The sequence below is a fragment of the Xiphias gladius genome, chromosome 23, assembly GCF_016859285.1.
Source record: "Xiphias gladius isolate SHS-SW01 ecotype Sanya breed wild chromosome 23, ASM1685928v1, whole genome shotgun sequence".
NCBI classification, from domain to species: Eukaryota; Metazoa; Chordata; class Actinopteri; order Istiophoriformes; family Xiphiidae; genus Xiphias; species Xiphias gladius.
In genome coordinates, this window is record NC_053422.1 from 10,636,165 (window position 1) to 10,652,107 (window position 15,943).

At 40.7% G+C, this 15,943-nt stretch overlaps 1 protein-coding gene and 1 long non-coding RNA gene across 3 annotated transcripts in view; one reads left to right on the plus strand and one right to left on the minus strand.

The window, feature by feature from the left end:
• diaph2 (diaphanous-related formin 2) overlaps positions 1-8,851 on the plus strand; it is a 358,243-nt gene extending 349,392 nt beyond the window's left edge. For both annotated transcript variants that reach the window (XM_040119669.1, XM_040119671.1), the window contains one exon: positions 6,059-8,851. In XM_040119669.1, coding sequence (XP_039975603.1) covers positions 6,059-6,123 — 65 coding nt within the window. In that variant the 3' untranslated portion in view covers positions 6,124-8,851. The remainder of the gene's footprint in view (positions 1-6,058) is intronic.
• The window catches only part of LOC120785190, a 139,485-nt gene continuing 126,646 nt past the window's right edge, over positions 3,105-15,943 (minus strand). Inside the window, exons 2-3 of the long non-coding RNA XR_005706570.1 lie at positions 5,174-5,338; positions 3,105-3,225 (exon numbers count right to left, since the gene is read on the minus strand). This is a non-coding gene — a long non-coding RNA (uncharacterized LOC120785190). The remainder of the gene's footprint in view (positions 3,226-5,173; positions 5,339-15,943) is intronic.

The window sequence follows — 15,943 nt, forward strand, 5'->3', positions numbered from 1 at the left end:
CCGAGAATGTTTGAAAGTCATTCTGGGACGTATAGAAAATCAATAAATGTAACTGTTGGTGAAACAGAATGAGAGAGACTCAATATATCAATATAGTAAATTACATAAAACATGATTAAAAGGGGGGAAAAAAAGGTGTTGAAGGATTAAGTCAACTAATTTCCCCAAACTTTTAACACATAAGTTGAAAAACTGGAAATCTCTGATTACATCTTTTTTTGTGAGACAAGGTGGGTCTTTACCACATGTATGCATGTGCATATGCATAAATGTTATAATTTTGTTCTTCAAAATTTTAGCAGAAATCTTTCTGTCCTTGTAAATGGAGTTGGTTTTTCAAGACATTACATGTATAATATGGTAATGGCAAAACTACATTCTTGTAGGCAATGCTATTTAAAATATTATCACATTAATGTGGGATACTGGCATATAATTGGGATGTATATTTAGAATATTAAAACAGATAAAAATTAGATTTATACATCAATTACAAAACTCATACCAGAAATGTGGATTTTATGCAATGCAACTATTGCATTGTTTGAATCCTTTAATCTCCTATAATGCATTGGTTTCTATAGATTTCAGCTGCTTGTTATAAATCAATGAGTGTCTTGAAACAGATTTTTTTTTAAAAAGGGTCACTGACACTGTTACCCACCATCCCCATCGTCCCTCTCCCCTTCTTTTTCTAGCTCTCCACAACTGAACTCACCTTTTTTTTCCAGTATATTTATTTCTTCCCTCCCCTGCTCCCTTTTTGGGGGCGATTATTCTTGCCAGTGAACGAGGGGCTGAGTTTGCCATGACTGTAGTTTTGCGATACCCGACCCATAACTTTCAGTAGGAAGAAATAGCTTCTCTCCCTCTGCATCCCATTTATACAGCGTATCTTGTTTCTGTGTAGGGAGTTCCATTACTCTGTAGCTCGGAGGCTGGCAGAGGGGAAGGGGGAAGGGAGGTGGAGTAGATGAAAAGAGGTGATAGAAGGTTGTGGCTGTTGCTGTTGCTACTGCTGCAGACGCCCGCCCCCCCCATTCGACAGAGAGGCAAACACAACATGTTGATGTGCAGCAAGCAGAGATTTAATCACATTTATTATGTTTTATCTCATCAAAATATGAAGTGCAGAGCAACATGGAGAGAGAATTAGAGAAAAGGCAGTGACATATCAGTGAAATCATGTCACTGCTCACTTGTTTTGCACAAAAGAAAGTCAATGCATGATTTGCAAAGATCAGTTGGCAGTTTATTAGGTACACCAACCAAAACTAATTCAGTCCAATACAGGAGTCCTGCAATAAATCCTACCTTCATGAAGGCTATAATGTTCAGTTCTTATTGAAATTTTTTTAGACAGGTGTTGATTCAACTGTATAACAATTTTGGAGGATGTAGTTTGTGGTGCTATTGAACTGTATTTCTGTATTACTGTATTATTATACAGAGAGGTGTTTTGTTGTTTGTCTTACCCTCATTTATATATGTAAATGGAGTGGGACAGATTAATACAAACACCTGTCCGTATAGCACTGCACACGGTGTTGATTCGACTTTATGGTCATAGTGGTGACTGAAGTGTGCGGTGCTGTTAAATTGTATAACTATATGGACAGGCTAAACAACAGAAACACCTCTCCGTATAAATATACATTCATAAAGAAATACAGTTCAACAGCACCAAAAGACTACATCCTCTGAAATTATTATACAGTTGAATCAACACCTCTCTAAAACACAAGCTGGACATTATAGCCGTCATGAAGGCACGAGTAATTGCAGGACTGCTGTATTAGACTGCGTTAGTCTTTACTAGGTCTACCTCGTAAACTGCCAACTGAGAGTTTGTTTTGTCTTCTGAAGCTATTTACACACCTGATTGGTGAGTGTTTGAACCTGTCCTCGTTATTGTGGTCTTGATGAATGTGAATGTCATCTCTAGATGTTGGCCCAGAGCCTAATGCCAGCCAGACGATATTTAACTAACATAGCATCCAGAAGTCTTCCTGTTTATACCGGCCACTGAGAGGTAATACCTCAAAGTATCCCATGCTGAAAGCGTTTGATAGATGACTGGCAGCTTTTCCTTCTCTTGCGCATCATAGAGCTTGTCATGATGTAATTCTACGCAATTAGCCAAAGATGACAGCAACAGAAAAGTCATGATGATATTTAATCTCTTTTGGGGAATCCATCAGGGAAACTGCAGTTCTATCGTCTATCATAACATGAAATGACATGTCACTGGAGGCCTTCCACAGAGTCAGGAGAAGGTTGGAGATGACTGCGCCAGCTTAAGGTCTCTGCTTTAGCTGTTTAGTAATCTCGGCATCCTCTCCTCCTCCTATTACCCTTGTCTTATTCAGAGCCTCTCCCTTGTGGCAGGGATCATCATGATATACACACAAGGATATGCCCATGTGTGTTAGAAAAAGAGGGGGAGTGTGTGTGTGTGTGTGTGTGTGTGTGTGTGTGTTTTTTCCTCAAAGCAATGCACCGAGCCATTTCTCTGTGCAACACTTGAACACTGAAGCAACAATGTATTTCCATCTGTGTGTGTGTGTTTATGAGAGAGAGAGAGAGAGAGAGAGAGGGTGTGCATTTGTGCATGTGTGTGTGTCAGTGACTTCCCCCTCCATCTGCTGCCCTCATAGAAATCCTTGGTGCATTTAGTAACATTTTGAGAAACAGTGCCAGCCAACATTTAATTAAGTTTTGATATGCCAACATCTCCCTGCTGTAACATGGAATACCTGCTCTTCTTTTGTCAATTTCTTCTTCTGTTCTTGTCCTCGTCTGTGTCGTGCTTACTGTAACTCGGAAAGATGTCGCCTTTGAGAGAAGCAGGTAAAGAAGCCATCAAAACCAACGCAAGTAGAAAGAGTTGCAATCAGTGCTCTAAAAAAACTGTAGTTTGCCTTATGTGTGGATCTCTCCTCCCTTTCCCCAGGCTAACTTTGTTTCCCTATCTGTCTGTCTGTGTGTGTGTGTGTGTGTGTGTGTGTGTGTGTGTGTGTGTGTGTGTGTGTGTGTGTGTGTGTGTGTGTGTGTGTGTGTGTGTGTGTGTGTGTGTGTGTGTGTGTGTGTGTGTGTGTGTGTGCTTGAAGAATTCAATTCAGTAGAGTGTAGTAGTAATGTTTCTCTCCCAGTAGAAATGGCTGCTGTTTGTTCAATTGTTGTGATAGATTGATGTGGGGTGGGAAAAGATGGGCTTTTATGCACCTGAAGATAGGAACAGAAAAGTCTTTATGAGAAGCCAATAGCTCTCCATTCCTCTGGTGGACCCTCGGATGGGAGATGCATTTTGCTGGAAGATTTTCTCCCTTTTTGCAAAGTCTTTGACAAGAGCTTTCCAATGCATTCAGGCAGTTAGGTAAGGCGCAATTACCCTCAAAAGGGCACTTTTCATTTGTTATTCCGCAAAAAACTGCCTACTGTCTGTATAGCATTGTTCTTGTAGGTTTTCAACAAGTGGCCACACTAATAGACTCCATTGTTTTCAGTTTATACAGAAAATAGCTGCCTCTTCAAATAACAAAGCCAACAGCAGTGTGCGCTTGTTAAATGCACAGTGCTCATATTATTATAAATACACCTGTACTTTGAATAAATATGAACATTAATCTATGAGTACACTGGATTGGTGAAGACACCTGATGGCAAGACGTGGGCTGAAGCCCTGTGTGCTTTTGTTGCTTTTTGTTTTAGCCATTTTATCAAAAGTTACGGTTTACCGTAAACAAGTCACTTGATACAAACAACAGATACTGTTCGATTTAATTAAATATTAAGAACTGTTTTAAAACATTGGTTTGATGGTTGGTACACTTTATATGTGTAGCATAATGTGGATCAAAAAATGTACATGTAATTGTACTTGGCTGGAAAACAGTATATGTGCCCCCTTTATTCAAACCCCCCTAACTGTAATTTTTATTGATCTGTTTGTGGATGGTTCCATTTTTCATGCCTCCACGCCAGCGACAGCCTTTGCCGGAGGCACTATGTTTTCAGGTTGTCCGTCCGTCTGTCCGTCCCATTCTCATGAACGAAGTGTCTCGGGAACACCTTGAGGGAATTTCTTCAAAATTTGGCACAAATGTTCAATTGGACTTAAGGTTGAACTGATCAGATTTTGGTGGTCAAAGCTCAGGGTCACTGTGACCTCACAAAACACATTTTGGCCATAACTCCAGAATTCATGAGCTAATCATGACGAAATACACCTCATGCTTTTTATTAATTCCTTCTTCACTACATACATTATATGTGTCTGGACAGACATAGATGAAAATTACAACTTTACTGGTTGGCAGAGGCAAACAACCACAATAATTCTAGTTGTTTCATGATTCTTTTTCCTGATTTTTACTTTACCAATTCATTTATGGCCTTCTTTGTATAGTCTTCTGTCTGATATTTTCTTCGTTCTCTGTGGGTCTGTACTCTCCCAGCTCTCTTTTTAATGCTCCTCTGATAGACTAAGGGTTAAAGGGGACTGCTTGTTTAGAAATGAGGTTACAGCAATTGGTCTTGCAAATGATTGGCAGGGATAGATTGTGGATGATCTACTTTTTTCATTTTTTTTTTTTTTTTTCCCAGTTTTGTCCCTGTTTTTTTCTTTCTTTTTTGTGTACTATGGATGATTGTTTTGAAAGGAGGGAGGTTGTATAAGTCCTGCTTACAGAGTGAAGCACAACCTCTAGGCGTAAAAATGAGTGCATCGATAAGCAGTGATGTTTTGGACACGTTGCCAGAACATATTAGCTTCAATGATCACTTACTGTATATGAACCCTATGTTATACTGAAAGAAGCCGGGAATACAGAAAATTTTTATCAATTTCTTTGAAACGTCTCGTGTCTTCCTTTTGCTCGCTCTGTTCCTTCCCTCCCTCTTTCTCCCTCTCTCCTCCTGTGCACCATCTGCATGATGCTTTGTATCCAATCTGAAGAAGGAGTGCTCTCTGTTCCCTTCTGTGATGGTGGGACTCTGTGTGCGCGTGTGTGTGTGTGTGTACGTGTTCCTAGCCATCGCAGTCACTCTCAGCTCATTACCTGACATGATGGATGGAGCGAGTGCCATTAAACAACGCCCAGCCCTGGACGCCTGGCACCCTACAGCTGGCACTGACTAATGGGTATAGTGTCGGCGGAGTGCTTGGAAATACCTGGGAGTCCTGTGTGGGTGTGCCCGCAGTCATCTCCATGGCTATGCTTCCTGGTTCTGTCCAGCCCCACCTGCCACCTGGCTTCCCGGCGGATGCCATGGGCATTTCTGGGCAGCCATGGTTGGATAGCATGGGAGGCGGTGTTTGTATGACTCTGTCATAGAACTGGCATCAGAGAAAACACAAAGTGTGACTGGCCTCGCTTCCTGACCAACAGCGAAACATTCACTGTCACTAATGCCCACACAGGGTGTAAAGTAGCTCCTTTAAACTTTATGTTTTTACTTTTGATTTAATTTTATCAACTAAAGGTTGGTAACCTGACCTCTTGTATCCTTTCATCTCACAAAGAAGCTTTCTGAGGGAGAATGACTGTATAACACAAACAAGTCTTGCAGTCATTGTTGCCTTTCTGTGATCTATATGTACCGTATGTGTAGTTTTATTATTCCTCGCCCCCCGCTCGGTTTGCCAACTGCATGAGTGTGTGCCTGAATGTGTGCGTTTACTTTGTCTTCTGTGCATATGCTGCATCTGATGTGAGAATAGTTGAGGGGCTCTTGAGTGGAAGCCTGGATGAGGAACTGAATGGAGTTACTATGACACCAGACACAAGCACCTCCACTCCAGCAGCTTCTTCTGTTTCTCCATCCTCCCCTGCTGCTCCGCTCTCAATCACCCTGGATTTGCTTCATGTTGTTTCTCCACTGCTCTCAGTCTCTTTTCTCTGCCTCCCTTAGTTTCTCTACACAGTCATTCATTTAGCTGAGATCCTGTGTGCCGGTATGGATCAATGTAACAACGCTTTCTTGTTCTTTCTCAGTCTCACTCTCTGGTTTTGATTCTTTTTTTTTTTTTTTTTTCGTTTCTTTTTTTTCTGAACAGACAACCGCCGCGCAGTCCTGGAAAGGTCTCGTTCACGCCACAACGCAAATCACCAAGCTCGATGATCGCCCGCGCCTACCACAGGACGCTAGATAAGTGCCAAAGAGGCCTTCGAGGTGGAGACCCGGAAGACATCTGAGGGAGGGACAGACCATCCCTCACTGTGGCATGAACACACACACACACGCACACACACACAAGCAGTCATACATACATACATACACAGTACCAAGTATGGAAGAAAAAAGCCTAAAGAAGCCACACAGAACTGAAGGATCTAAAGTACATCACACACAGACATTTAATTTTCATGCTGTTCGTCTGAAGCCTTACATATTTATTCAATACTCTCTCATCATTCTAAATGTTCATGTCCTCCTAAGATGGTTTGACTCATAAAATGAAAAATTTTACATGCTGCTGCCGTTTGAAATGAAAGGTTTCCATTGCTTGAAAATCCATTTTGAGTCGTGCAAGTCTCAGCCTTCTATTTTAATCCTTTTTTAATCTAAATACTACAGTTCGCATACAGTTTTAACATGAAACATGCAGTGTGTTGAAAATAGACATTCCTCCAAGAAGGACTGCACCATAATGTATGCTTATCATCCAAAAGAACATACCGCACACAGTTCATTCAGCAAAGGGGGAGCGGGCCAGCTGTCCTTGAAATGGAAGACGGGGATTCAACTCCCATGTTGGCAAGCCTGCAACCTGCTGATGTCTTCTTGAACAAGACACTGAACTCTTCACGGAAGAGGGAGTGTTGGTTTAAAATAATATGGGTTTGGTTTTTTTTTTCCCCATCAACCCCTCCTTCAAACAAACTTCAAAACAATTTTTACTAATAAATCTGCAAAAGACTCCACGAGTCATCTCATTTCATATCCTACAAAGCCACAAGAGCTGGCCCCTGTCTAGGCTGAGATTTCAGAGCATGTGACTCATGGATCTTGAACTGTAATCTCCATTTTGACAAGATGCATTTTATTTTTAGTTGTGTAATATGTAACCAATGCCTTCGGGTGCTGATCTCTGTCCCAAGGTCACTTATGCTGTTAACATGAGAGACTGACACATTTCTAAATGCATATAACTGCCTAGAGAAGCTCACATGAACTCTGTGACCTTCCCTGCAGTCATACAGGTCTCCAGTGGGCGAAGCTTGATTTAACAAAGCTATTACAACATTTTTTAAATTAATCAATCTCAATCTGTGTATTTCTTTTTCACATTCCTTTTTTTAATATAAAGGCTCTAAAAAACAGCCCAGCAATTACACCTTTTTTGGCGACCAGTGGTGAAAGGTTCACTCCACTTAGAATTTTCACAGCAGATTTTCAATAGATTTTTTTTTTTCCTCCACCGGGTTTTCAAAAATTTTTTTAAATGAACTTACAGAATCATATAAACACATTTTGTTCAACAAGATAATCTCCCCAAAGAAACATGTTTAATAAATATAAACACAGCTATAGTTGTACTGCTTCAAAATTCATAATTTGATATATTTATGGTATAATTCATATTATAGGACGAAATGTTAAATGTTTTTAAACTTACATGAACCACAGGCATTATATTATTCATAAATTTAAAAACCTTTGGGGGAAAAAAGCACTCAAATCTCCTGAGGGAATCCATGGCTCACACACTAAAGGGTTTTTAGCACCACTAACTATACCACTCTATTAAAGACCCTGTTTCCTGGGGGGGATACTTAACATGTGGTTTTCAGTAACATCTTCCACCTGATGAAGCTTTTCAGCATCAAAACAAAACACCTGATGCTTGGGGTTTGTGTGTAAAATAGCTGCAACTTAGCTGTAAGCTTTGCAAGGACCCACTGTCACCACGATTTCTTCACGTGAACTATTTATTCATATATTCATGCCTAGGGCGGCCCTGTCCCCTCACTGCCCCAAACTGTAAGCAGATGCTACTAAAAACAACCACTGAATCCACAAGGAGAGTGGGTAGGACTAGAATAATCGACTGAAGGGAACAGCAGACAAGATGATGCTTGTCTTAGTAAGTGAGTCTCCAAACGCCCTCCAATTCCCCAGCACTAATGGCATAAGTGACCCTTTTACCATAACACGACTTACTTTGGTAATACCATAACTCTGCTTAAGGCTTTGTGTCTGTGTGTTTGTGTTTGGGCAGTGTGTGTGTGTGTGTGTGTGTGTATGGAAAAAGAACCCAGGCAAAATAGGATTCAGTGTGCTTGACTCCTGGGGTGAATAGATGGAGATTTTTCATTTAAACAATCTGCCAGAGCTGCTTGTGATATGTCTGTTTCACGATGCCTCCTTTCCCGGCCTGCATGCTTCTAAAAATGCAATTTTACACATCATCTCGGCTCAAGGTACATCCACAATACTCAGAGAAGTCTGCATATTTAAGAAGACAATAATTCTCCTCTGAATATAAGGTTTGAGCAGTTAGACAGAGAAAGCGTAGAGAATGAGTTTTCCACGTAAGGGATTCTGCGTAGATCTGCGTTTTGAGGAGGTGTTATCCACAGCAGAGATGGAGACGTGCTGTCAAATGCAGTTATTCCCTTTTTCTAATCGCCCTTTTTTCCTCTGCACCGCCACACCTGTACAGCTTAAAGTTTTGAATAAGACCCTTTTTTTTTTTTAATCAGTTATAGAGAGTATTGTACATGCCAAAACAACCATTGGCTTTTTGTTAACAATTACAGTGTGTATTTCTTTATGAATAATTTGAAATAATCTGAAAACTTCTTCATTGTTAACGTTGTTCATTGTTAATCAACTGATTTTTTTTCCCCCAACGTGCCAATTTTTTTTTTTTTTTTTTTTTTTTGGGAAAACACAATACAGTGATGGAAAATCCCAGTCTTTTTTTATTTTATTTTATTTTGTTTTGGATATCAAAGGGAGTATAGGTCTCTCTTTTCGAAACTATAAGAAAGATTGTACAGACATAAAAACTAGATTTTTTTATTTCATTTTAGCCATCGTTTGATAAACATTGATCCGATTAAGAACTGTCATTCAAAGTACGAGATTTTGATGTGATTACAAATGATAGTCATGTGGTATTTCTTATCTAAGACACTAAAACATCTTTTTTAAGATGTGATTTATTTGGAGTTTAAAAAAGAAAAAAAACTTTTGTAGTGATTGCATTGTAGAACAGAATGAGCTCACAGCTATGGTGTTAGCCATTGTAGAAGTTCCAGATCATGCATCTCTTCCCACAACGGTGATCAGTACGAACTACAATTGTGTTCCGAATGATACAACATAAAGCTGAATTCAAATAATGCATCACAAAATGTTGGTTTTGTGACATCTTTCGCCATTCAGTAGACTAAATCGCTGGAAAGCACTGGCTGAAAAGTCATCAGAGTTTAAATTATTTTTCCTATTAAAAGGAGCTACAACATTTCAACTCTGAGAGTAACTTCTACAATGACAACACTCCTCATCAGACGTGTAAGTGATTGTTGTATTTCTCCCCCATGCCATCTTTTAGGATAATCAGAAGTGTGTGTTTTTTAGAAATTAGCAGGAGGGTTTCAGATCAAACAACCTGAACTGTTCCATCATTTTAGTGTGAAAAACGGGCCCCTATGTGGCCCATCATCCCATCGTCTTTTAGCTTATAACTAACAAGCCGAGGATATGAATTATGCTCATGGTAATTCTAAGATTGAGGAGGCAGGGGTATGAAAGATTGATCAAAAACTGTAAAGGTGCCATTTTGGGGGGTGATTGGTGGCAAGCGCTTTAATTAAAAGAAAAGTTTGCGATCTGATTTACGCTCACTGACTGTGCACTTTGCCTCACAAGATACTCTGCTCGGGCAGAGGAAGAGCTGTTCGAGACGTCTGAGTATGACATTGCCACTAACAGAGTGAACTATTTGCAAAGTATTTCTTTTGGTAAATAGTTCCCAGCTGCCACATATCCAGTTCTTTCCTACTTTGTTAGTGCTTACTATTGATTTGTGGAAGACCAATTACGGCTGAATCAACAAACACACTCAGAACTGTTGACAAACCCTGTCCAACCACGATGCGTAAGCTGCCATATCCCTGCCTACCTTCCACGTTGTCATTGAATATGTTTTATTGTCTTAAGAAACATTTATATTTGTAACATTTTAAGTTTATTTGTATCCTTAAGAACATGAAAAAACAAAATGGTTATGCACACTGTCCTTCCATGGAATATGATACTAAATAATAACCCCTTTGTTATATAAACTGATTTCTGAAAGATACTTTGTCTCCTTGTCTTGCATTCACTTAACACATCAGAAGTATTGAAATATTTCTCTATCAACCCTTATTGATAGAGAGACCCCTTATGCTGGGGTCTAAAAATAAAACCTTCGTTTACGTTGTGGCAGGGCAAAAGACCTGCCCCAGGCTAACTTATGGACAGGGTTTACAGAGAGCTCTAGGTGTTAGCACATGATGAATGGGACAGCTACTAGCTATAAAAGCAACATATTTGGACCTCGGTGTCCCCACTGCTTTATCCTGTACAGTGCGTAAGGCAGAGTGATAATGTCGTCATGTCCAAAGGCAGCTTAGGGAAATTACTACAGTGTCAGAAAATACATATCCAGGAAAACTGCCCTTTTAATCATTTTTCAGACCTTAAAATCTCCCGTGTGACGACAAATTTTCTCTGCCCAAGTCGGAGGACAAGGAAAGGCGGCATTGAAATTCAATTATTTATTATTTGATATGGAAGGATTCAATACGATAACCAGGGAAAGATTTTCTGTGTATCCCATCTCTTGTTGAAGCATTGTGCCTGATTCTATTATAAGCAATCTGGGTTTAAAATTAATTTTTCAATTTTTTCAATTTTATTTCAGTGTAGCAAACATTGGAAAAAATTAAACCGTACGTGTGTGCTCATACTGACTATGTGAGATGTATTGACTCTCCTGTTTCCACACCCATGTGTTCCTCCCTGTCTGGCTGTCTGGGTCCCAGGAGCGAGTGTCAAATGGCAAGGCAGAGCAGTTCCTGTCCTAGCCCCTTAGCGTTACACTCCCCCACCCCCCCCAAAACAAGCTGAAATCCAATGGCATGCTCTCCCTGCATGTGCCATGTCCCACTTCTCTGCTGCAGCATGACATCATAAAATTAGGGTTGACGTGGGGAAGTAACCCTGTGGCCACAAGGGCCCCTCTCACTCTTTCCACACACACACACACACACACACACAAACACACAAAGCTTCATTCTGCGAATCTTAGGACTGATCTTCTCTGAGTCTCTCCTCCTCCCAGTGTGCAGCCAGACAGATGGAGATTCATCTCTCAACAAGCTGTGATCTGTGTTTAGAGATGTGTGCTGTAGAACACAACTCTAATTAGGTTTATTGTTGATCTTAGGAGGTTAATTTGTACTTGGCTGCAAGTAAACGTGCTGAAAGAGGCCAACCTAGTTCTTTACACGGCACCGGCATTGCAGCTTAAAAGAAGGGCAGCTTTTTTTATCTTCTTGACTTTCCAGGTGATTCAGAAAGATTATTCCGCCATGCTATATTTGTCTGGTTTGGTGTAATTGTGCTTTGTACCAAAGGTGAGTTATCTGTCTTTGTTGGGATGGTAGAACTAGGAATGAGATACAAGAAATGTGTTTGTCTAAGGAGCTTAGGGGTAGACTTGTGTGTACGTGGCAGGTATTACTTGTTTATTTTATCCTGTTTTTTTATTTTTAAAACCTCCAGATAAGTAGCCTTGTCAGAGTCTGAGAGATGAGCTGGGCCCACACAAGTCCTCTATTCTTTCTCCACCCTCTTTCTTCACGCTATACACAGCCGTGTTTCTGATGCGCCCGGTGACAGATCAGTTGTCAGCGGGAGTACAACATAATTATGTTTCATTTTCCATTTTCCACCTACTCCGGAATACGCAAACATTATGGAGATGAGACAAAGCAGACAGTAATGATTCCTTCCTATCCTGAGCTAATTCTGTCTGAGGAGAAATCTTATTCAAGCAGCACTTTGCACTTAAACATGAAAGTTTGATAAATGCACCTACGTATGGGTTCAGGGTGAACGGGTGTCTCAATAAATATGTCTCTGGAAGAATTTTCCTGTCTAATATTCTGCAGGTGTGTCTTCCGTAAACAGCTCCGTGTTGTTTGAATTTAAGTGTGTCAAATAATGACAATCTACTGCAACGCTGCACCAGTCACCGTATTATCAAACAAGACACCGGTATTTAGTCAAACACAGTCTGGAATTTTCTTCACAGCTCCTACTTTTCTTTGTGACATGGATGCATGGATGTATTAACAGGGCTGGATACAGTGTCATGGCATAAGACTTGTTGCCAGTGGTTCCCAGTGACCAAATGCGGTACTGCAGAGCGTCTCACCCTAAAGCAGTGCTTCATAACCGATGGGCCGCAGACTGGTACCAGGCAAGTATGAAAACATTTGCTGGGTAAAAATAATAACAACAAAGCTGCCTAGTTTATTATTGGCTATTTTCATGGTATTTAGTAGGTCGTTCACATACGTACGATAGCTCAGGTCAGGTCATCGCCAGCTTTCACTATTCAGCGGTACATTAATGTGTGAGGCCACTAGCTGAGAGGTTCATTTGTTTTGTTTGTTTTGTTTAGTAACTGAACACAGTTAAACAAAGACAAAACTAAGTTTATGTTTCTTTTAAGTTAATGTTATGTCAGTCATTCTACTTTGGTCCTGATTGTAATATCTCTAACCCTAACTGTTGGATGTACTGCCGTGAAATTTGGTACAGATATCCATGGTTTCCACCAGATGCCTGCTACTGACTTTGGCGATTCCCTGCCAGTGTGTCAAAAATTTCAGTTGCTCAGTACATCCACAAGATGGATTGGCCCACATTGTGGTATAGAGATCGTTTCCCCCTGAGCATAAATCCTAATGATTGTGGGCATCCTGTGGTCAAAAAATGGACCTTGTCCAACAGTTTGGGTTGTGACCAAATGCGTGTAAAACTGCTGACAGCCTCAGCTATACTTCAGGTAACAGTCGCTAATTACCATTGTCAGCAAGCATGCTAACAATAGTAAACAAGATGTCGATGTCGGTAAACATTATACCTGCTAAACATCAGCATGTTAGCATTGTCCTTGTGAGCATGTTAGCATGTTAACATTAGCATCTCCTGCTGTGCCTAAGCCTCACAGAACCACTAGCGTGGTTGTAGACTCTCAATCTTATCACCTCCACCTCTCTCAAGTGAATAAGGGCTGCAAGAGTTATTTCCATCATCATCGGCTGATCTGCCGATTGTTTTTTGCATCTACCAATTAATCTGAAAAAATATATCATCACCAGTTAACAGGGACCAAGGTAATGTCTTAAAAATGCTTTTGTTTTGTTTGGCCAACACTTCAAAACCAAAAATGCTTAATTTACAAACATATCGAACATGGAAAAGCAGAAAATCTCAGATATTTGAGAAGGAAATCAGCAGATGTTTGGCATTTTTGACAAACATTTTTAATCAATTAGTCAACCAACACACAATTAATTAATTGTGTCAACACTAGAATGAATTGGCATTCATGCACTGACGTATGTACTGTGTTTCCTCTTTGCTTTATTCAACATCCAGAGTCAGCTGTGAGAATGTCTCCAACTGACTGAAACACACTTTTTACTCCTCTCGTCAACTTACAGACATTCAGCCATCTTCCCCAGACATTCAAACTAACGATCTGCACTCTGTGTCTTGTTTTTTTTTTTTTTTTTTCCCTCTCAACCCTGGAGACTCTGGAAGTCACTTGTCACCATGTTTGTCCAGTCTACCCTGGCAGAGTGTTACTACTTACTAATCAATACACTTTTTCAGGACATTAAATTTTAAAATGACCCAGACAGCAGATGTGTCTTCTCTGTCACTATTCTTCAAGTGCTGGCTAGTACACTATGTCAGATAATGCTTCTTGACACTGAGTGATGGTGGTATGAACCTACCCTAGGAAATTTACCACTGACAGATTCCTGCAAGAGTTTGTGCTTTGGTATGGGCCAAATTAACACAGTGCATGCTTACTATTGATCACTACTGCAGTCAGTATGGCATTTCCATGAGCACAGTTCATTGCTCCTTCTTATATCTCCTTTCCTCCACCCTGCCTCAACCCACCCACATCCAGAAGACATGACTCCCAGCAGGGAGAGGGTCAGCTCAGAGGAGACTTCAACCTGACAGGAAAAATTCACATCTAGCACCACCACCACCCCCCCGCGTCTCCTGTGCTCCCTCCCTGGCACCCATCACTCCTCTTTTCCTCTGCTACCCTCCTCCTCTTGCCATTTGATTCAGATCACTGAGTTGGCCTCCATCTCCTTTGTTTGAGGCTCCATTTTGCCAGGCAGATGGACAGGACGAGAGGAGATGGACTCATATCGACGGGAGTATATGTGTGTGTGTTTGTGTGTGTGTGTGTGTGTGTGTGTGTGTGTGTGTGTGTGTGTGTGTGTGTGTGTGGGTGTGTGTGAGAGGGAAGGAGAGAAAGAAAGGGAGGAGAGAGGCTAAAACTTTTCTGGGAGGTAAAATGTCAAACAGCAATGAAGTGAGGAGACTTTTATCTGTCAAATCTGTGTGAGGTCTTGCCTTTCAGGCTACTGAGTGACAAGGCTGCAGTTAAAAGAGAGCTGAGATGCGAGAGTGAAGGCGACAGAATGAGTTTACCTCTCATTCAGTCAGCTTGTCATACAGTATCAGCCTTATCTGTATATGCCCTGTTTTACCTTAGCTAATGTGTGGTATCAAAGGAAGTTTTTTTGGTTCTTTTTGAACAATTTCAAGAGTCAAAAACTAAGCATCCAGAAAAGGTATGAGGCCAATAAACTTTTTCTTCAAAAACTGTTAACATTAGCGGGATTAGTATCCAAATATGTTGGGTTTTCTTTTTTCTGGTTGCATGATCTTTTGAAGTCTTACAATGTGGCCAAAAAGTGGCTACAAATGGCTGAATCACTGTATATTCACTGACATGCCCTACATTTCTCTACTACTAAGCTCATGCTCTTAGCCCATGGCAATGCCTCCAAACACAACACAGATGCAGGCCTAAGAATAGAGGAGGGATTGATGGATGTAAAAAGAGAGGAAGGGAGCTTGGTAATTGAGTAAGTGCCCTTCTGGATGTGAAAGCCTGAATAAAAAAGTATTTTTTTATAAAAAGCCTTTCTTAGGATCATTTCACTCAAAAGTACATAAAAGCGCTTTCAAAGTTTCTCTGTGTTCTTTGCCCTCAACTGAAATAGTCCCTGCGGAGAATGCAGAAACACACAAACACTCACGCTCTCTCTCCTGAAAGACGAGGATAAAAGGGTTGACCCCATGAATACAAACTCACACGCATACGCAACACACACACACACACACACACACACACACACACACACACACACAACACATACACTCATAAAAAATAGAGGGCATTCCATTCAGGCCTCCCAACAGTTTGTTTTTTTTTCAGCTCTCTGTCTTAACCCAAGATTGTTAATAATGCTCTAGCTGAAACATAACAACTCATTTTGCGCTGAAATGTTTAAAGTGAGCAAGCAAGCAAACAAAGTAGATTTTTCATCTTTGTCACGCTCCGCAGCAAATAATGACCCGAGAGCTAGTGGAATGGCCATCAGAGATAAAGGCGGGAGGGAAACGCATGATTTCACTCAGGAGAGACTTTTGTCACTCGGCTGCGGAGGAATGAGAGGAGAGAGTGGAAGAACAGGAGCTGCTGTAACCTGGAGACAAACCTATGCATCGTCTGTGTGGAGCAAGAAGCTAAGTAATTATCTTGCAAAGGCATTGAAGAAAAAAGGCTGCTACTGTAGTTAACAAACACAGATGGAAACAACACAGGTTTCAG